Source organism: Nannobrachium achirus, assembly GCF_963921795.1.
Source record: "Nannobrachium achirus genome assembly, chromosome: 14".
Taxonomy (NCBI): domain Eukaryota; kingdom Metazoa; phylum Chordata; class Actinopteri; order Myctophiformes; family Myctophidae; genus Nannobrachium; species Nannobrachium achirus.
Genome location: NC_137821.1, coordinates 1,114,336 through 1,137,256, shown reverse-complemented (window position 1 = coordinate 1,137,256; position 22,921 = coordinate 1,114,336). Strand labels below are relative to the sequence as shown.

Genomic DNA, 22,921 nt, shown 5'->3' with positions numbered 1-22,921 from the left:
GTGCATGCATAGAGTATGTGTTAATTAATTTGACACATACACCTCATTTCAAGCTGTCTTCGTCCATATGTACTGTATACCTCACATGTTGATACCTCCATATTGATACATTTTCGATACATTTCCCAGCCTTAGTAGGGAGAGCTTTGCTGTGTTCAGCTGGACCGCTGAGTCAGCTCATGCGACCGTCGCTAATTCCAATGACACCCGCAAATGGAAACAGGCTAAATTCGCTTTGTCTTAATGGGCATTTCTGATAATTCGCTTCCTATATTCGAATACGTTTATGGAAACATGACTTAGAACTATACTGCTCAAATAAATGAAGGGAACAAAATGTTCCCTTCATTTATTTGAATTAATTTGAGTATAGTATACTGTAGTACTGCTCAAAGAAAGCTCAAAGAATGAAGGGAACATTTTGTTCCCTTCATTCCTTTGAGCAGTGTAGATGTGCGTGCGTATAAACACCATCTAGGAGAGCTCTGCCACATGCATCTCTCTGTTAGTGACATTGGTTTGGTGAGAGCCTGTTCATTCACCACAGGGTCTACAAACACTACACCACCAGTAAGACTCCTTAATCGGGAGATAAGCGACCGGACGGTGGAGATTATTAACCTACTTGCCATTGGGTGTGAACTGGCTAAACTACAAACTAAAACTAGCTGTCAGTTTGGAAGTAGTTAGGTTAAATATTCTGTCAGCCTATGAGTTAAGACAGTCAAGTCTCGTGTTGGAGCTCCAACCATGTGACCTCTTAATTCAGCAGCCCAGTGTTCAGAGCATGGAGGGTTGATTTGATCCCAATTGAAGGATCAAATCAACCCTCCATGCTCCGTTCTAGAGAATGTTGTGAAAGTCTGGAGGTGAAAAAAAAAAGAAAAACTAAAACCTTTTCTCCTGGTTGTTCCAGTAGCTCTGTATCACATCATTAATCACAATGAATGTTTCATGACGATTAATGTTCAACTAAACACTACTTTCGCCTTCACCTGGTAATGGTGGTGTTGTGATTCGAGAGCAGACATTCATGCACGCGCACACACACACACATACACACTGGCCCTTCATTTATCAATGGAGTGTAAAAAGCAGCATATTTATTTCCCTACATATATCTGCGTAGGACACCGTTCAAGTGACATTTACTAAAGCATCCTACCTGGCCTACCTTGGCCTACATTTGATCCCAGCGTTGAATGTAATCAGAACGCGATTTTATTCAGTAAGGTAGGCACTAGGGCTGTCCTCGACGCAGGATTTATCAAGTCGATTCGAGTCGCGGGGGTTAATCCGACGCGTCGACGAATCGTTTATGTAAAAAAAAGAAAAAAAAAAGAAAAAAAAAGTGGTGCTTTAAGCTTTTAAACCACGTCAACGTAATACAATAAAACAGCAATATGTTTTAAGCCTTTAAAGTGAATTAGATCCATGAACTACCGTGCATATTGAGACATGATAGCGGTGGACACTGGACATTAATGACGATAAGATTGCGTCCAGCCGTGCGTAATTTGCCGTGCGTAATTGTGAATTGTGGAGCAGAGTAGAACAACGGAGGAGAGAATAATGCATCTCTTTGACAGCATGTCGTGTATTATTTCCACAAGTTGTATTTTCTCAGAGCACCGCTGCTGTATCAAAAGAGCTATGTTGCCGATCTGGTGCGAGATAATAAAAAGAAAACAGTTCGCCCGTCGCTATTCCTCAGCCTGAGTCCAACCACAACACACCCACGGCAGTGAAAGTGAAAGCGCATCGCGCTGGCTCTGCTGCTTTGGCCAGCTCTCAAGTAGAATAACAACTCGTCGACGCATTTCCTTTCCAAGCGGTTAACTTCAAAATAAGAGCTCCCTGTTATATGATCAAGGCAACTTTCAAGTCACGTGAACTGATTTTATTTTTAAGTCTAGTAGTAGGAAGTATGGACTCAATAAGAATTACATGACAGTCACAGTCCAGCGCTCTCATACCGCACCACAGTATACTGGTGTGATAAAAAAAATATATATATTTTTGACGGCTCGACTCAAACAATTGGCGTCGATTCCGGGGGCTTAAAACGACGCGTCGATTCGTCAATTTTTAGAGGACAGGCCTAGTAGGCACACAGCCTACATGAATGACATGACACCACATCATATTCATTTAACCCAATATCGGCGACGTGCACACAGTGCTACTGCACTTTGAGTGTTTACACTGAAATAAAACTATCATGTACACTACAGTATGGACAGTTATCCTTGTAAAAAGCAATAATCTCTTCTCTAAACTTTTCTGACCATTCTTTAGATTTAGCCATGTTTCTAACTGCTCTAATCACAGTCAACAAGTCAACACACTTCTGGTTATAGGCCAGATTGCACAACTGATGCAACTATTTAAGCCCTTGATTAATTGATTACAGATGTTTTCAGGTGTAATTAATAGTTGAATAACCAGTAAAACTCCCTAATCGGGAGATAAGCGACCGTCAGGTCGCAGCGTGATTTTAGGCCAAAATGTGTAGAAGTGTGGAAAAATGTGTATGTAAAAATCGGCCTGATGGTGGCGCTATATGGGACAGATGCATGTTGATGAGATGAGTGTAGCCATACTGTGTACCGATTTGCGTGATTTTAGGGCAAAATCTGTAGGAGTAGTGTCCAAAAATGTGTTTTAAAAAATCGGCCTGAAGGTGGCGCTATATGGGACATATCCATGTTGATGAGATGAGTGTAGACATATTGTGTACCGATTTGCGTGATTTTAGGGCAAAAACTGTCGCAATTAAAAGTGAAATCGGCATAAGTGGCATTTAGCATTGAATTTGGAAAAAAACAGAGCTATTTACATTGTTCTTGTATGATTTATTTATTACATTCAGTTGTCAGTTTGTGAATTTAGCCAATAAACCAGATTTGCAGACGGATGGAGGTTGAATAATTTTGAGCACAACCGTATATTCCCCATGATGACCCCTGGTGGCCCAAATCAGTCCTTCACAGCTTGCACTGGGCTGGTTTTTATCATTAATAAAGGACTGTCTTCACTGCAAACATTTGAGATAAAAAACACAAAAAAACGTAAGATTACAGCGGCACCGTGCTGGTCCCGAAAATACTCTCTCATAATATGCGCTCGTATTCTTGTTCTGAGCCAGAGAAGCCAATCTTATGACTTAGACTGTTAAAGCACTTGTTAGATCGCTTCCATATCGCTAGATTATAATTGCTTGTCTTTGTAAGTTGGCAATAAAGCTGTGAATGTCCATGATGTTTTTATAACGTGTTATATTTTCACATGGATTATTTATTAGTGTGTTAAATATGCATTTTGGATTGGATACATGTCATGTGTCAGATAGACCAGGGGTTCCCAAACTTTCTTGGCTCAGGGCACCCCTATAAATATTATTTTCATCCAGGGCACCCCTACATTATAATCATAATTTTCACTCCCAGCACCTTATATATATTATATTTATGGCATATTTTAGTGATTATGTTGCGAGGAAAACATTGAGAGTTTAAAATGATACCAAATATTTTTTTTTAGTGTTCAAATAAATTCCAAATATTATCAAATTATCTCGCGGCACCCCTGGACTGCCGTCACGGCACCCCAGGGTGCCCAGTCACCCCAGGGTGCCCCGTGCCCCGTCACCCCAGGGTGCCCAGTCACCCCAGGGTGCCCCGTGCCCCGTCACCCCAGGGTGCCCAGTCACCCCAGGGTGCCCCGTGCCCCGTCACCCCAGGGTGCCCAGTCACCCCAGGGTGCCCCGTCACCCCAGGGTGCCCCCGTCACCCCAGGGTGCCCCGTCACCCACTTTGAAAACCCCTGGTGAAGGATGAATCCTGCTGCCTAAATGTTGCCACTGTATTTATTGTTTAGTGTGTGTGTGTGTGTGTGTGTGTGTGTGTGTGTGTGTGTGTGTGTGTGTGTGTGTGTGTGTGTGTGTGTGTGTGTGTGTGTGTGTGTGTGTGTGTGTGCGCGCGTGTGCCTGCAGTCTCCCTGCTGACCAGAGGAGGGGCTATAGCAACGTGTTCAACGCTCTGGCCAGAATCACCAAAGAAGAAGGACTGACCACACTGTGGAGGGTAAGATCTACAAGACCTTACCATACTGACCTCACTGTGGAGGGTGGGTTTGTAGATCTAATATAACACTGACCACACTGTGGAGGGTAAGATGTGTTTTATAGCATCTTTATCGTTGATTTGTCACCTTTACAACGAGGTACAGCTTGTAAGCATCGGGCATTCATGGAATGAGCAACACAGGCAAACACCAAAAGAACAGTATTGCAGGCCTGCCAGGCCATTTTAACCATTTTTGGAGGGGCGCTACCCACACGCTTGGCTGTGGTGCTCATTCCACCAGAGGCGCCGGGTTTTGTCCATGCCGTGAGGTGCTGAAGCATCGAAGGTGATGACATGACATGCCCCTAAAAATATATAATAAAATATAAAGAAAAATATGTATAAAGTTCACAAAACCCCTCTTTTTGGCATTAACAATTTTGCTGCCATTTTAAACATAGCTGTAGTAAGCAGCTGCCAAATTGTCCTTACCTTTTAACGTGGGCACGCGCACACATCGTGCACAATCTGTGCGCGACTCATCTAGTAGACACGTAGACTCAGTGACAGCTTTCGAATAAAAAAACCCCCATTGAAATAGACATATCCGTTGCCACGCTGTATCCCTGCTTATCCGCCAGTGTTTACATGAAAAAACATTGAAAAAAGCCAGCTGTGCGCTATGGTAACACGTGGACACGTTCGCGCACATAGCAGACGATATGTGCGCGGATCATATGCCAGGCGGGTAGAGGAATCAAACAGCTACAAAATAAAATAAAAAAACGCGTGAAAAAATACCATTCTATGGCCATGCAGTCAGCTCACTTGTTTACAATGAAAAGCTATGCGAACGGAGCTGCGACTGGACGTCAGACCGGATATGGAAACCTAGATCCGGTCCAAACGGGAAATACGACCGGATACAGTTAGGGGGCGGGCCTAAAGTCTCCGAAACGGCTCTATACAGCGATCATACTTTTAATCGTTTCATAATGATTAAAGCTAATAAAATTTCCGGGAACGACGGGCATCGCAGAGAGGTACAGCGGGAAATCCCCAGTTTCGACGGGGATCGCAGAGTATGAGTTAAGGTGACTTGATAGATTGAAATCAAGAAGGTCCTGTCAACTCCCTTCATGGTTTCTAAAGTAGGCAACCCCCCAATACAATGTTTTGTTTTCAAGAGTCAGTAGCATTACAAAGAATCTGAAAAGTGTGTTTGTCTTATAAGTAACGCCAGTGGCGCTATTCGAAAGCCCCCTAAGGTAAATCATTTTTGGGGTAAGTAGATCATGTTGAACTGGTCATTTTAAAAGTAGCTCAAGTCAAAAAAGTGTGGGCACCCCTGATCTACAGGGTGTCGCTCAGGGTCTGTACAACGTCAAGCAGAGCTATGAAGATGTTTTGAACACGTGTGTGTGTGTGTGTGCCTGTGTGTGTGTGTGCGCCTGTGTGTGTGCGCGTGCGTGCATGTGTGTGTGTGTAGGGTTGTGTTCCTACCATGGCTCGTGCGGTGGTCGTCAACGCAGCTCAACTAGCATCGTATTCACAGTCCAAGCAAGCTCTACAAGACACAGGTACACACACACACACACACACACACACACACACACACACACACACATAGTGGGTTTGTGTGGAAGAGGCTTTAGTGACTGAAGCCTCTTCCACACAGACCCAGTGACATCCATGTGATCACACTCATCCATTCATCTCCAATGGGAGCATGATGCATGACGGTCCGTCTACTACGATATGGAAATGTTCTCACTGATGTGCCGTATCTGACGGACTTGGTAAAACACACCTGAGTTGCTCTGTACTTGATGAGTTCTTTTTTTCATCTGATTTTTATTTTTATTTTTTTGGGCCAGTAGAAATTAATTCGGGTCTTGCGGGGTTAAAGAATGTTCTTTATTCTGTTCTCCTCTGTTTGCTATATTTGACAATATGGTGTTTGGCATACAAATGTTTTTTTTATCACACAGCCCCAGAAAGTAAAGGTGTTAAATTAGAAAGAATAAGCCTTTATTGTCTCCGAAGAGACATTTGTCTAAACCACAAAACACATACAGACAGACAGACACAAAGTACATACGTATAGACTAAGGATGACTGTGTCATCTGAAAACTTAAATAATATAGTTATTTGGGTGTTGATTACACAGGTTATTTGTGTACACAATAAACAGAAAGGGGGAACTTAACGCAGCCTTGGGGGCCTCTAGGGTCAGAGAGAGTGGAGTTAACTTAACGCAGCCTTGGGGGCCTCTAGGGTCAGAGAGTGTGGAGTTAACTTAACGCAGCCTTGGGGGCCTCTAAGGTCAGAGAGAGTGGAGTTAACTTAACGCAGCCTTGGGGGCCTCTAGGGTCAGAGAGAGTGGAGTTAACTTAACGCAGCCTTGGGGGCCTCTAGGGTCAGAGAGTGTGGAGTTAACTTAACGCAGCCTTGGGGGCCTCTAAGGTCAGAGAGAGTGGAGTTAACTTAACGCAGTCTTGGGGGCCTCTAGGGTCAGAGAGAGTGGAGTTAACTTAACGCAGCCTTGGGGGCCTCTAGGGTCAGAGAGAGTGGAGTTAACTTAACGCAGCCTTGGGGGCCTCTAGGGTCAGAGAGAGTGGAGTTAACTTAACGCAGCCTTGGGGGCCTCTAGGGTCAGAGAGAGTGGAGTTAACTTAACGCAGCCTTGGGGGCCTCTAAGGTCAGAGAGAGTGGAGTTAACTTAACGCAGTCTTGGGGGCCTCTAGGGTCAGAGAGAGTGGAGTTAACTTAACACAGCCTTGGGGGCCTCTAGGGTCAGAGAGAGTGGAGTTAACTTAACGCAGCCTTGGGGGCCTCTAAGGTCAGAGAGAGTGGAGTTAACTTAACGCAGCCTTGGGGGCCTCTAGGGTCAGAGAGAGTGGAGTTAACTTAACGCAGCCTTGGGGGCCTCTAGGGTCAGAGAGAGTGGAGTTAACTTAACGCAGCCTTGGGGGCCTCTAGGGTCAGAGAGAGTGGAGTTAACTTAACGCAGCCTTGGGGGCCTCTAGGGTCAGAGAGAGTGGAGTTAACTTAACACAGCCTTGGGGGCCTCTAGGGTCAGAGAGAGTGGAGTTAACTTAACGCAGCCTTGGGGGCCTCTAGGGTCAGAGAGAGTGGAGTTAACTTAACGCAGCCTTGGGGGCCTCTAGGGTCAGAGAGAGTGGAGTTAACTTAACGCAGCCTTGGGGGCCTCTAAGGTCAGAGAGAGTGGAGTTAACTTAACGCAGCCTTGGGGGCCTCTAAGGTCAGAGAGAGTGGAGTTAACTTAACGCAGCCTTGGGGGCCTCTAAGGTCAGAGAGAGTGGAGTTAACTTAACGCAGCCTTGGGGGCCTCTAGGGTCAGAGAGAGTGGAGTTAACTTAACGCAGCCTTGGGGGCCTCTAGGGTCAGAGAGAGTGGAGTTAACTTAACGCAGCCTTGGGGGCCTCTAGGGTCAGAGAGAGTGGAGTTAACTTAACGCAGCCTTGGGGGCCTCTAGGGTCAGAGAGAGTGGAGTTAACTTAACGCAGCCTTGGGGGCCTCTAGGGTCAGAGAGTGTGGAGTTAACTTAACGCAGCCTTGGGGGCCTCTAGGGTCAGAGAGAGTGGAGTTAACTTAACGCAGCCTTGGGGGCCTCTAAGGTCAGAGAGAGTGGAGTTAACTTAACGCAGCCTTGGGGGCCTCTAAGGTCAGAGAGAGTGGAGTTAACTTAACGCAGCCTTGGGGGCCTCTAGGGTCAGAGAGAGTGGAGTTAACTTAACACAGCCTTGGGGGCCTCTAGGGTCAGAGAGAGTGGAGTTAACTTAACACAGCCTTGGGGGCCTCTAAGGTCAGAGAGAGTGGAGTTAACTTAACGCAGCCTTGGGGGCCTCTAGGGTCAGAGAGAGTGGAGTTAACTTAACGCAGCCTTGGGGGCCTCTAAGGTCAGAGAGAGTGGAGTTAACTTAACGCAGCCTTGGGGGCCTCTAAGGTCAGAGAGAGTGGAGTTAACTTAACGCAGCCTTGGGGGCCTCTAGGGTCAGAGAGAGTGGAGTTAACTTAACGCAGCCTTGGGGGCCTCTAGGGTCAGAGAGAGTGGAGTTAACTTAACGCAGCCTTGGGGGCCTCTAGGGTCAGAGAGTGTGGAGTTAACTTAACGCAGCCTTGGGGGCCTCTAGGGTCAGAGAGAGTGGAGTTAACTTAACGCAGCCTTGGGGGCCTCTAAGGTCAGAGAGAGTGGAGTTAACTTAACGCAGCCTTGGGGGCCTCTAGGGTCAGAGAGAGTGGAGTTAACTTAACGCAGCCTTGGGGGCCTCTAGGGTCAGAGAGAGTGGAGTTAACTTAACGCAGCCTTGGGGGCCTCTAAGGTCAGAGAGAGTGGAGTTAACTTAACGCAGCCTTGGGGGCCTCTAGGGTCAGAGAGAGTGGAGTTAACTTAACGCAGCCTTGGGGGCCTCTAGGGTCAGAGAGAGTGGAGTTAACTTAACGCAGCCTTGGGGGCCTCTAGGGTCAGAGAGAGTGGAGTTAACTTAACGCAGCCTTGGGGGCCTCTAGGGTCAGAGAGTGTGGAGTTAACTTAACGCAGCCTTGGGGGCCTCTAAGGTCAGAGAGAGTGGAGTTAACTTAACGCAGCCTTGGGGGCCTCTAGGGTCAGAGAGAGTGGAGTTAACTTAACGCAGCCTTGGGGGCCTCTAGGGTCAGAGAGTGTGGAGTTAACTTAACGCAGCCTTGGGGGCCTCTAGGGTCAGAGAGAGTGGAGTTAACTTAACGCAGCCTTGGGGGCCTCTAGGGTCAGAGAGAGTGGAGTTAACTTAACGCAGCCTTGGGGGCCTCTAAGGTCAGAGAGAGTGGAGTTAACTTAACACAGCCTTGGGGGCCTCTAGGGTCAGAGAGAGTGGAGTTAACTTAACGCAGCCTTGGGGGCCTCTAGGGTCAGAGAGTGTGGAGTTAACTTAACGCAGCCTTGGGGGCCTCTAAGGTCAGAGAGAGTGGAGTTAACTTAACGCAGCCTTGGGGGCCTCTAAGGTCAGAGAGAGTGGAGTTAACTTAACGCAGCCTTGGGGGCCTCTAGGGTCAGAGAGAGTGGAGTTAACTTAACGCAGCCTTGGGGGCCTCTAGGGTCAGAGAGAGTGGAGTTAACTTAACGCAGCCTTGGGGGCCTCTAGGGTCAGAGAGAGTGGAGTTAACTTAACACAGCCTTGGGGGCCTCTAGGGTCAGAGAGAGTGGAGTTAACTTAACGCAGCCTTGGGGGCCTCTAAGGTCAGAGAGAGTGGAGTTAACTTAACGCAGCCTTGGGGGCCTCTAAGGTCAGAGAGAGTGGAGTTAACTTAACGCAGCCTTGGGGGCCTCTAGGGTCAGAGAGAGTGGAGTTAACTTAACGCAGCCTTGGGGGCCTCTAGGGTCAGAGAGAGTGGAGTTAACTTAACGCAGCCTTGGGGGCCTCTAGGGTCAGAGAGAGTGGAGTTAACTTTAACTTGCTGTTGCCTCTCAATAGTGGTGTTTCCATAAAGCCTCTTAATGCGCATTTAAGGCTTATTCGCAAAATTGTTTTATGGAAACACTTCAAAATGTGAATAAACTTTCATTATCCACAATGAAATGTATCCGCTTGGAGGAGGAGGATTTTGAGGCTTTATCGAATAAACTAAATGTGCATGTGTGAATGGAAACGGGTCAGACAATAAATGCGAATACATTATGACGTTCTGGGTCCATATCGTCCTCCAACTTAACACTTTCCCCTGCCGCTTAACGTCCATTGTATAGCGTTTATAGCCCACAAAACAAACCGGTTGTTTGTTACACACGGAGTGACACGGACCGTGTGTAAATTCCTCCCGTTTTCACCTCCCGGAGTCAAGCCATCCGTGGCTAACCCTTCCTCATCACACAGTGTTGCGTGCCAAAAGTGGCCGATCTACAAGCTCACAGCAGCTCGCATCCGCGTCTCCGCTGTGAGCTTGCAGATCGGCCACCTTCCAGAGGACGCTGAAACTTGCAGGATGAGCACTCTGTCAACCCATGCGACCGTTGCTAATTCGAATGACACCCGCAAATGGAAACGGGCTAAATCCGCTTTGTCTTAATGTGCATTTCTGATAATTCGCTTTCCTAATTCGAATAGGTTTATGGAAACATGACTTATGAGAAAATCACAGTAGCATTTCATTATGTAAGGATTAACGTTCATCTGCTTCAGCCTGTCTAGCAGGATCTGAGGGAGGATAGTATTAAATGCAGAGCTAAAGTCCATAAACATTAGTCTAGCATAGGTTGAGGGATTATCAATGTGTTTCAAGATCAAAAGAGTAGTGGAGTTTAAAGCATCATCCGTACCTCTGCCTCTGTTAAATTGAACAGTAATACCTACACACCGCTAGCTATGAATATATCTATTTGTTATTTCTATACATCCTAATGTTGTTGTATTATTGTATAATAGTGTTTCCTATGCTTGGTGTTGAGTGTTAAACACATTGAAGTGTTGTTGTTCTAAAGCTGCTCTAGAGATGGAACTGCTTTAGTTAATGCCCTGTTTGACCACAGGGTGGCACTGCAACACCACCATGAGAGCATCATCACTGTTATATGAGCAGCAAAACTGAAGAGACATTTAACAGTGAAAGACAGACAGATTGAACAGAGCATAAAAGGGGTGTGTGTGTGTGTGTGTGTGTGTGTGCGTGTGTGCGTGTGTGCGTGTGTGTGTGTGTGTGTCTCTCTCTGCAGGGTATTTTGGTGATGACATCCTGTGTCATTTCTGTGCCAGTATGATCAGTGGTTTGGTCACCACTGCTGCTTCCATGCCTGTAGACATCGTTAAGACCAGGTGGGTGCACGCACACACACACACACACACACACGTGCACACACGCACACTGTAAATACAAAAAGCAACGTTTTTGGCCTCTCCGGCCTTCGTCAAGTGAACTGGTCACAAGCAGGGATGGGACGATATGAAAATTTCATATCACGATTATTGTGACTAAAGAAATCGCGATTTACGATATTACGATAATCAAAACCATTATCCTGGGTGGAACATTTACCAAAAAGTTGCGACGCGTTGTGAGCTTGTAGATCGGTTATTTTTTGGCAAAGACATTTGATAGAGAGTGGAAAAAAAGACCGTATCAAGTACGTATATTATAAGTACCTTTTACCAATTCTAGAGGGTTTAAATGGTACCAGATATGCAGCTCGACAAATAAAAGGTGAATTGATCCCAGTGCATGACGGAGGACGATATCACCATAAATTAAATCTCCATGATACGATTATCCTGAGTGTTTTTTATCACGATAAACGATAATATCGTCCCGTCCCTAATCACAAGTACAGGTACAGTAGACGGTAGATCGGTACATCTACAGTACAGTTCACTGGTACACGGTCAACTAAAAGGAAACTCGGGTAAGGCAAGGCTTATTTGTTATTTTCCATTGACATCCTTAATATCCTTATATAGCTCTGTAAACTATGCCTAAACGGTTAAACCTAACTTTATTCCTAACCTTAACCTCAGTAAAACCTTAACCCTGTTCCTAACCTTAACCTCAGTAAAGATATGCTTAATCCTAAAGATATTTCTAAATTTATTCTCAGTAAAAACAAATACAAGAATACGGATCTCGGTGAGTTTGTTTTTCGGGCGACTCCACCGGTTTCCCCCAGCAGTTCATACTGCTGGTTGGGTTGAGATCACATCAGTTTTATGAATGACACCAGTCGAGGACTCCACCATAGTTTGAGGTTCAAGTCAAGTCAAGTTTATTATGTCCCAAACTGGGCAATTCATGTTACAGCAAATGGCAAAAGACTCTATAAGAACACAGTGGACATAAACAAGAACATAGACAGACATAGTCTGGGATCACTTCACTTTTCGGGTTTGTAACCGGTCTGGAGCGGAAACCACAACACGTCATGTTGTAGTCCTCAAGGACTACAATTTGGCCAGAACTATCCACCGGAAACAGTTTTAACCCAAAATAATTCCCCTGCGCTCAAGGACATACTTTTATGGCCTACCTAATACACTCCTTGATGCGGAGTAGTTTTGCTTTTGAAAATTTAGTTTGGTATATGCATGTTTTAGTCCAACTTTTAGCGACCGGCAAAACCACACTAGGCTACTGGAGCATTTTAATAGGGATTGGGGAAACAAACGGGGGGAACCAAATCAAAGCAACGCCGCTTCTTCTAGTGGTTTCCATGCTTTAGGTGGAAACCAAACGGCCTGTTGTGAACAAACACCAGGCTTTCCCCCAGAAAGCCTGGTAGGCGAGGTTAAGACAGACATAGACATGGTCACAAGATCCAGATAAGTACAAGTGTAACAACAACAACCATCCATGAGTCTAAACAGCTACCTCCTCTTGCTACCATTATTGATGTCCCTTATGGAAATGAAAATGTGTACCTATTATTCTTTGTTACAGGGGCCTTTAGCTATTAGCTTTAATAGATGATGCTTTCTTAAGCACCTGCTCATCATATATAAGTCTCAGACAGCTGAATCTTTCCCCCACGATCTTGCTAGCCCCCCCTCACAACCCCATTAAGGGCATTTTTCTGTTTGACTAAGATATCCTTACCAACAAATGATAGCAAAGGAAATGACAGACTCTATAAAAGCCCTATAGGACAAAATCATCGAAGACTTATCCACCTGGAATTTAGCTTGCTTCCTTAAACAGAAGAGGCGCTGTTGGCCTTTCTTACACAGCATTTCAGTATTTGAGTCAAATTTCAGACGAGTGTCGACAATGGGACGATATATTTATAAGTGGTTACCAATTCCACCATCTGGCCATTTATGCCAGTACTCTCAGGAGCAAGTGGAGAGCATCTAAAATCTGTGCACATGTCTTTATTCTTTGTGGTATTAACAAAAATGTCATGGTTTGATAACTGAGCCATAATGAAATGGACACGACGACGGATTTATAGCTACTTTTTTTGTGCAGTTAATAAAGGACAGAAGCATGGATTTACAAGACTCATCAATAATGTCGGAAAGCACAGCTGTCCGCCACACGCTGCTGCAGTGAAATGACTGATCAGTGGACGGTAAAGTCAGCTAATGTTAGTGATCCATTCTATCTAAACACAAACGTGTCGGTGCACAGGTGTCTGTCTGCATGCGAGTAGCCACGATAACCCAAAGCTGCAGACAGAATTAACTCATACCCTGTCTTTTGAACTCCCATTTGCCATCCGTCTCCATAGACTTCCATGTAATTCATAGTGCACGGATCATGCACACCCATGCCTAGATCATGCACCACGTGTGTCCACATTGCTCACAGCTTTCAAACAAAAAAATCCGAATGGAAATCCGTTCAGGCATTCATGAACTAGCAGACGTTATGTTTTCTTGAGATATAAACAAATATGGCCGCCATGTTTGAAAGATGGGGTTGCCATGGGGGTTAAACATGCAATTTCGCGATTGCTATCATGCCTACTACATATTTTGTGTTAAACAAAAAAAACGGGAAATTCCCGGGACTATCGGGCCTGGCAGTGAATGAGTTAAGGAGTAACGCACCATGTAGTGACGGTAACTGAGTTACTGATTTAATAAGAAGAAAAGAACAGAGTTACAGTAGTTAGTCACAACACTGTTGATCTGTTGTCTGCACTGACAAAGACATAAGGCATTATTTCTACATGGCCATCTCTCTCTCACACACACACACACACACACACACACACACACACACACACACACACACACACACACACACACACACACACACACAATAGTGGGTTATAATCTGGTGTCTTTTCTTCCTCAGGATCCAGAATATGAGGATGATTGATGGAAAACCTGAATATAAGAACGGTTTGGTGAGTTGAATAAATGAACTATATTTCTGCTTAATCAAGGTGAGTCATCAGATATAAATGACACATCAAGGTGAGTCATCAAATATAAATGACACATCCAGACTGGAATCACATTAGTTTTATCTGTTAAGTCTGAACACAAAGCAGTCACACAGGATCAGACCAAACTGGAGCCACTTCCATTCAGATCTGATTACAATCTGTATTTATTTATTGCTTTATTTGCTTGCGACAGGCATTTCCCCTATTGAGTGAAAGATTAGTTATTTCTGGAAGAAATAAAATATTTAAGGTGTTTTTAATTTTACATTGTAGTTATAAATCAGGGGTTCCCAAACCTTTTTGTCTCAGGTCACCCCGTGAATATCTTTTTAATCCGAGGCATCCCTACATTATAATTTTCACTCCCAGCACCTTATATTTATAGCATATCGTCGTTGTCGGGTGGAAACCTTGTATGTCCAAAACCGTTCCTTTTGTATTTATCATCTATAAAATGTACTAAACTAGTGAAAACAGCCGATCTAGCAGATCTAGATGGGCTGTTTTCACTAGTTTTGTGCGACAGTCTTGTATGATGAAGCAAATTACCAAAAGACGTACACATTTGAAACTTGGAGATACAAGGTTTCTGCCCGACAGTGATGATATTTCAGTGATTATGTTGTGAGGAAAAGGTTGAGATAACAGCCATTTTGGTTAGAACTGACTGAAAATAACTTTGTAATTCCAAGTGTCCAAATAAATTCCAAATCAAATGATCTCGCGGCACCCCTGGACTGCCGTCACGGCACTCCAGGGTGCCCCGTCACCCACTTTGAAAAGCCCTGTTCTAAATCCTCCTCCTAAATCGGTGCTTCTCAAACTTCTTTCTGAGGTGGGTGTAGGAGCCAGAATGATTTCAATGATATGCAAATTATTGTGATGGACATATTGAGCACTGCACTCTTAGTAGGTGGTGGGCGTGGGCACTGGGCTGTGGGCGCTGCCACGCTAATAGCTACTCTGGTGTTCACCTGGGCACATAGCAGCTGGGAATTGGACGGAGAGGGGGTGAGCATGGGAGAGGACAATTTCTGTTGACCGCTTTAACGCTAAAACTATCCACGTTAGGTAACAGTATGCTGGGAACTGTTGTACTTAAACGTCTGTCGAATAAATGGTCAAACGCACTGGTTGGAGTGGACCTGAATTATTTGCGTGCGCGTCATACAATGTCTTTTAAATTCCATGTTTAGCTCCTCGCGGCAGTGTAGAACTGCCGCGAGTGTGGGGGTCTGCGGGCAAATACATGTAATTCTGGGGGTCCTTGACATGATAAAGTTCTCTCTGAAAATGAAAATGAAGAGTCTCTCTCTCTATGTCTCTCTCTCTCTCTCTCTATGTCTCTCTCTATGTCTCTCTCCCATCAGGAGGTGCTAGGTAAGGTGATAAAGAACGAAGGTTTCTTCTCCTTATGGAAAGGTTTCACTCCGTACTACGCCCGTCTGGGTCCTCACACCGTCCTCACCTTCATCTTCCTGGAGCAGATGAACAAGATCTACAAGCAGTACGTTCTGGAAGGATAGATCTACAAACCATACGCCCTGGAGCGCTACAACCACATACACACACACATTACATACACATACACACACACACACACACACACGTTACATACACACATACATACACACATACACAGAGGTGTGTGTTGCTGTGCTTACAAGTGAACGTCTGCATTTTTAGGTCGGGGGTGTTGAAAACGGAGGGAAATAGCAGATCTACAAGCTCACAGCGCGTCGCAGATCTGCTATTTTTGTCCGGTGCGTGACATTGGTGCAGATCTCTAACCCCGAACCCTTAAAGGAGTAGTTCACCCCCAAAATGACTTTTTTTCTATTGATTACTCATGCCATGGAGAGTAGAGTTCAATAATATTTTTTGGTTTTTGTCACATTCCTAAGACAAAATTTTGATTCGAGTAAATTTACCCCGATTGATTCCGGATGAGGACCCGTTTAGAAACGGGTCACCATCCGGAACGAATGGGGGTAAATTTATTGTTATCACATTTTTGTCTTAGGAATGTGACAAAAACCTAAAAATATTATTGAACTCTACTCTCTGTGGGCTGACGCTATGGGGGGGTCAGTTATTTCCGGGGTCACCGGAAGGTCATCTCAAGCACTTTTTTTTTCAGTGGCAGTGGTTCTCAACCTGTGGGTCGGGGACCCCCAGGGTTTTATCCTTGTCCATATTGTCAAATATTAGAGACAGAAATAGCCGATCTACAAGCTCACAACTCCTAGTGCTCGTCAGGGTGGGGTGGGGGGGGGGTCCCCAGTTAAAATATGATTATTTTGGGGGTCCACGGCCTGAAAAAGGTTGAGAACCACCGACCTTTTTACTTTTTAAAGTTTGGTGAAAACACTCAGAAAGCTGTCAGAGAAACGACAAAAGACAGAAAACTATTCTGGAGGTGAAATGAGTTTATTGTAAAAATAAATCTAAAGATCAGCCGTTTCTCATCTTATTCTACTGTAAGTACAGTCACACACACACACACACACACACACACACACACACACACACACACACACACACACACACACTCTGTTACAAGCGTCTCAGCTCATGTTACAGCAGCCATTTTGTGAAGCGTGTTGACGTCATCAACATAAACTTTAACATCCTGTTCTCTGATAGGCTATGTGAGGCTCCGCCTACAAATACACTTTAATATATATAATATATATGACATTCATTCATTCATTCATTCATTCTGGGGGTCCTTGACATTAAAATACTATAAAAACACAAGGTTTTAAGACCACCAATGTGCTTGGTGGATAAAGGTTCTTAGAGACACTGATTTAATCCTCCAGATATTTAATCATTATTTAATCAAACGATTCGTCTGTGAGACGCAGAGTCTGATGTTCTTAAACCGCTCACACAACCAGAGCTGAGCTGGGCTTTACTGGAGCGTGCACGCACGCACGCACGCACATACATACAAGCACACACACACACACACACACACGCACACACACACACACACACACAAGCACACACAATGATTCTTTTTGTAATAAGAAAGAATGTATAATAAATAATTAATATTATTTTGATGAGCCAGTCATGTCATGAACCATGAGATATAAAGTAGATGAATAATTAATTAAACGTGGTTTTTGATTCTGTTTTGTTGTCATCATTTGTTTTATTGTGTGTGCGTGTGCGTCTGCTTGTGCGTGTGTGTTTGTGAGAGAGAGACAGAGATGTTTAAAAGATATATTTTAAAAGCTTTTATCAAAGACAGTTTTATTTGTTTAGGACACTTTGGTGTCACAGTGGTGCCATCCCTCCAGCTAACATTGGACAGTCAGAATTCAGGATATGTTTGGTGGTGGTGGGGGGGGGGGCGTGGAACTCCAATTTTGATCATTTTACTTTACTGGCATTGAGGCAATCATGAAAAGATATTTCATGAACAGAACCTCCCACACTCTGCTCTTGCTCAGCTGCTCATCTTTATTTCACTTGACAGACGTTGCGGTCCCCCTGGACCTTCAAGAGTGTCTTGTTCATGAAATATCTTTTCATGATTGCCTCAGTATTCATTATCCAACGCACCTGTCCAGTGGATGTGCGAATACTTCCCTTACATACTTTACTCGCATTGGAAATTGATGGGTACAATTTCAGTAATTAAAACACAAAAAGTAGGAGTACAGAATTTGATTTGATAACTGAAGCAATGTAAGACCAATCTACTAATATTCACCATTTACTGTAAGTGAATATCTCTATGATTCCATGCACTGGCCACAACCCTTAAAGGGCCACTTCACCTCTGGTGCTAGTGTGACGGAGAGAGTCGCAGCCCCAGCCTTGAAGCCTCAAAAGTCTAGTTTCTCCCCCGGACCACAGAGATGTCTCTTTGGTCTAGTGGTTAAGATATTGGACTTTCGCGTGGGAGACCCGGGTACGAACCCGGGTGGGGACGTTCGGATCACCTCCGTTACACTACAACTGGTCATATGATGCAAAATGCATCATATGACCAGTTGTAGCAGTTGTGCATCATATTATGATGCAAAATGCATCATATGACCAGTTGTAGCATGCTGTATTGCTGTTGCATGCTGAAATACTAAAATATCTAAAAACACAGATTGAACACAAAAAATAACTCAGGATTGTGTTGATCGTGTCCCAAACAACAATAAAATAAGATCTGGTTGTCCCAGAGGTGAAGTGGTCCTTTAAGCTGGGGGTCCCCCAGAACATTGTGAACATTGTAGATGTAATTTCCTGTGTTGTGGTGATTTTTTGGAGTTTGATACCAAATCCAGGAGTTGCCACAGAAATCCCCCAATCCAGGTGAAATCCAGGAGAAATGCCAATCCAGGAGCTTGGCAGGAGATCAGGAGTGTTGGCAACCCTGCCACTAGGTGGCGCCGTGTGGTAGGAAATCAGACATACACAGTAGTGAATAAAACTGGAGACTGGCCTGGGCATTCATTTGTTGAGTCTCGGGCACAGACTGGAAAAGTCAGTTATAACCTCTTAACTCCATGTTCTGACTGTTTCACCATACAGACCAGGGGTCCCTGAGGAGGTTCCTCCAGGGGGTCCCCAGCTAAATGATGGAGAGCTGGCAACCAAATGGACCCGTATAGATCTATAACTCTTGAGAGTGTCTAATTAAACCAAATGGACCCTTATGGGTCCGTTTGGTTTAGCTTACACTTTAAATGATCTTAACATCTTCATTACTTAATTTACCAGAAGTCTACTTTAGTAGAACATGCATGGAACTGGACAAAGAGAGGATAAATAAATGGTGGTTCTGTGGAACAAATGATGAATAAATAATGGACCTTGATGTGAAAAAGGTTGAAAATACAAATCATTACTGACTGCAGAAACTTCCCACTGGACTTCAAGCTACTCTGACTTCAGAAGGTTGACATTTCTCTATTATAAATACTTGTTTTGATTGGTCTCCTGGAATATTGTAATATTTTGAATCATTGACTTCTGATATGAGCTGTATGACATAAAATAAATCTAAATGTTAACAAAAAAGGGTTAATAATTCACTGAATGTGCAATGCATCTAGAATATATGAAAGTTTCAAGAACATTTACTTTAAACAATATTCACATTTTTAGAGAAGGATCTGTACATTTAACCACTTCAGCCCTATAGGCCTAAACATTTCAGCCATTTGAAAATAGCGGATGTACAAGCTCACCATGGGTCATGATGTGACATATTTTGAGATTGTGGATCTGCCATTTTCTCTCTCTATAATATATATATATATTTTGCATAATGAATTCGTATGTTGTACTTTTGGTACTTAAAAGTTAACTTTCATACCAGTCCGGTATGATTTGTGCTGCTATAGCATCTGTAATGCTTTTTCACACACTATTCTAATGTTTCGAGAAGGATCCGCATGTTTTGTAAAATCAACAAAGTAATATCTTCTTTCCCATCAGAACATTGTAATGATCACAGACTCTCAGTTCAGAGTTTGAATGCAATTAGGATGGAATTCACACAAACATGTGAAGGGAATTCATTCAATTATTTAACACATTTAGACAAATAGTTTATTTTGAAAATAAATGCCCACAAACTCATACCAGTGTTCCAGTTTGTATCGTGATGGTTGGTTTCTTGTAACATCTACAGTAACCAGGGCAGGAATGTCATGAAGGCCATGGCCGTCATTGCCCCTCAGTTTGGCCTTAATGCCCCTCAAACCAATGGCATGACCTGAGACCACAGTGGCCTTAATGCCCCTCAAACCAATGGCATGACCTGAGACCACAGTGGCCTTAATGCCCCTCAAACCAATGGCATGATCTGAGACCACAGTGGCCTTAATGCCCCTCAAACCAATGACATGACCTGAGGCCACAGTGGCCTTAATGCCCCTCAAACCAATGACATGACCTGAGACCACAGTGGCCTTAATGCCCCTCAAACCAATGACATGACCTGAGGCCACAGTGGCCTTATTGCCCCTCAAACCAATGGCATGACCTGAGACCACAGTGGCCTTAATGCCCCTCAAACCAATGACATGACCTGAGGCCACAGTGGCCTTATTGCCCCTCAAACCAATGACATGACCTGAGGCCACAAGTGGCCTTAATGCCCCTCAAACCAATGACATGACCTGAGACCACAGTGGCCTTAATGCCCCTCAAACCAATGACATGACCTGAGGCCACAGTGGCCTTATTGCCCCTCAAACCAATGACATGACCTGAGGCCACAAGTGGCCTTAATGCCCCTCAAACCAATGACATGACCTGAGGCCACAGTGGCCTTATTGCCCCAGCTGACTGGACCACTTTCTCCTCTGTCTCTTTCTGGTCAGACACAGAGACACCGGTGTTTCTTTTGTTGTCTCCACCAGCCGAAGGCAGGGGGAGAGTATGTTTTCGCCCCTGTCCGTCCGTCCGTCCGTCCGTCCTCCGAGTTTGTGTACAGCTAATCTCCGGCGCCGTTGGCCCGATCGCTGCCAAACTGAGCACACACACTCCCTGGATGCCAATTCAGAACCTCTGCCCCACATTTTTCAAATGGCCCTGTTCTAGCGCCACCATGAGGCCGATGTTTGCAAAACACATTTCTCTACACTACTCCTACAGATTTTGTCCAAAAATCCTACAAATCGGTATGACAGTATCTCTACAGTCATGTGATCAACATGGATCTGTCTGATTGTCCATATTCCATCCTGATTGGTTACAATTTGGCTTTCCAAAGTTTGAGGGATTGCTCGGTTTTGAACAAAATGCCTCAAATCATGAACACAGTGTGCAATCTTGGTGAAATTGAGCGTGCACGTTCCCACTAGGTAGAGGAATAAATGCCACTTCAAATTTCTCAAATCAGCCTCATGGTGGCGCTATAACAGGGCAATTTGTGTGGCCTGGTGGAGACCTGTGCTCGGAAGAGCACTGCTTCTAGTTGAGATTCTGAATTCAGAACTCCAGAGTCCCCATCTTTAAACCAATCCAGTGACTTTGATTGGTGCAGGGCTGAGCAATTAGCATGGAAAGAATGTAAATATTATGTATTTCACTACAAATATTAAATCATCCTTAACCCTTAAATTCAATTAATTCTTTCAATGGACCTTGTGTTATGTGATGGCCTTCTGCCCTGGCATTTGGCATTTGTACCCTCAAGGAAATTATAACATTAAAGCCATTCCAGGTTAGTAAGTATATCAAATAAAGATAAAGTCTATGTATTGTACCGTATTATGAATTTAAATATAATATATTTAAAGGTTTAAATTCAAAAATGTATTCTGGCTTGATGGTTTGACTGATTTATACTGGGTTGAATGTCTTAGAAGAAAGCAGATCTACAAGCTCAGTTAGCTCACTATTCATCAGAGAAGTGTGGGTTAGAGGGATTTTTTCTTTCTTTTTTTATATCGATAACTCAAGAGTGCACAAATGGAGCCTTACACGTCAATTTGAACATTGGAGTGATTGGACTCAGTAAATCAGTGTCATAGCCTACATATTGATAAAACATGGACACATTCAGTAGGCTAATTGGGTTTAATGATCAAAATAAGAACATTATAATGTGTGTTAAAAAAGACACAGACGAGATCAAGTCTTGATCATGGACACAATTTTGACAATTACATTTCACTTTTAGGCCTATATCTTTTTATTTGCTATTTAATAGCTGACATGAATTTAACTATCTCTTCCCCTCTCTCTTTCTCTCTCCTCCCCCTCTCTATCTCCCCCCCCCCCCCCCCCCTCCCTCTCTCTCTCTCTCTCTCTCTCTCTCTCTCTCTCTCTCTCTCTCTCTATTAGAGTCACGTGACCGTGCGGCCGCGCTGCGTTCCAAACAAACACACACGTGTTGGTGTTTGTTACATCTTTAAAGTGCACTGATCGGTAAGTTACCAAACTCTATGCAGAACGCATAACATAACATTATTCATTACTGTCTGTTGGTAACAGCCGATCTGTAAGTTACCAAACTCTATGCAGAACACATAACATAACATTATTCACATTCACTGTCTGTTGATAGCAGCTGATCGGTAGCAGAATTAGGGGTGGGCGATATGGAAAAATACAATATCACGATATTTCCCCAAGCTGTATATTAACGATTCACGATTTTATCACGATTCTTTTTTCACGTTGGTTTTGATGGTTATTTTTCAAGTTACTTGACAAAAACTAGACTCTCTGGGTTCCTTTTGGGAGGTCCAAATTGAACTTTACAAGTATGTAACTCTGACAGTATACAAATGAAACCAAATTGGTTTCATTTGTATACTGTCATAGTTAAGGGGAGACCTTGACATTTTAAAGTTTGAGAACTACTGATTTAGACCAAAATGCAGGTTTAAATTGAACTCTGCAATGAATCTCTGTATTAACGATTAAACAGGATTTTTTACAAGGCTATCTCATTGTATCACGATAAATACGATACCTCTGAAAAGACATATCGTGGAGACATTGAATCGTCTCAACTATTCATCACCATATCGCCCACCCCTATGCAGAATGCATGCTAGTATTCACAGTTTAGGCCCTACTGTCTGTTGATAACAGTAAGTTACCACACTATATGCACAATACATACAGTTTACTGTTGGTTTAAACAGCTCTGAGCTACAAAGCATGGAATCCTAATGAAGTCCAATGAACAGTGGTGGAAAAAGTACACACATTTTGTACTTAATTAAAAGTATCAATACTGCACTGTAGATGTACTCCGTTACAAGTAAAAGTCCAGAATTCAAAATGTACTTGAGTAAAAGTATGAAAGTATTGGCATCAAAATGTACTTAAAGTACCAAAAGTAAAAGTACAAAATGTTTGAAAATAGCCAACTTAGGGCTAAAGTGGTCCATGCATGTTTTATAATATTATAATTTATATCTACAAAGTAACTAGTAACTAAAGTAACTAGTAACTAAAGTAACTAGTAACTAAAGTTTTCAAAAATTGTAGTGGAGT

The 22,921-nt window shown here is 43.6% G+C and overlaps 1 protein-coding gene across 1 annotated transcript in view; it reads left to right on the top strand.

Annotated features, from left to right (window-relative positions):
* The window catches only part of slc25a11 (solute carrier family 25 member 11), a 38,259-nt gene extending 22,065 nt beyond the window's left edge, over positions 1–16,194 (top strand). Inside the window, exons 5-9 of the mRNA XM_080741746.1 lie at positions 3,995–4,085; positions 5,557–5,647; positions 10,778–10,877; positions 13,852–13,903; positions 15,316–16,194. Coding sequence (XP_080597872.1) covers positions 3,995–4,085; positions 5,557–5,647; positions 10,778–10,877; positions 13,852–13,903; positions 15,316–15,471 — 490 coding nt within the window. The 3' untranslated portion in view covers positions 15,472–16,194. The remainder of the gene's footprint in view (positions 1–3,994; positions 4,086–5,556; positions 5,648–10,777; positions 10,878–13,851; positions 13,904–15,315) is intronic.
* Positions 16,195–22,921: the final 6,727 nt, after the last annotated feature.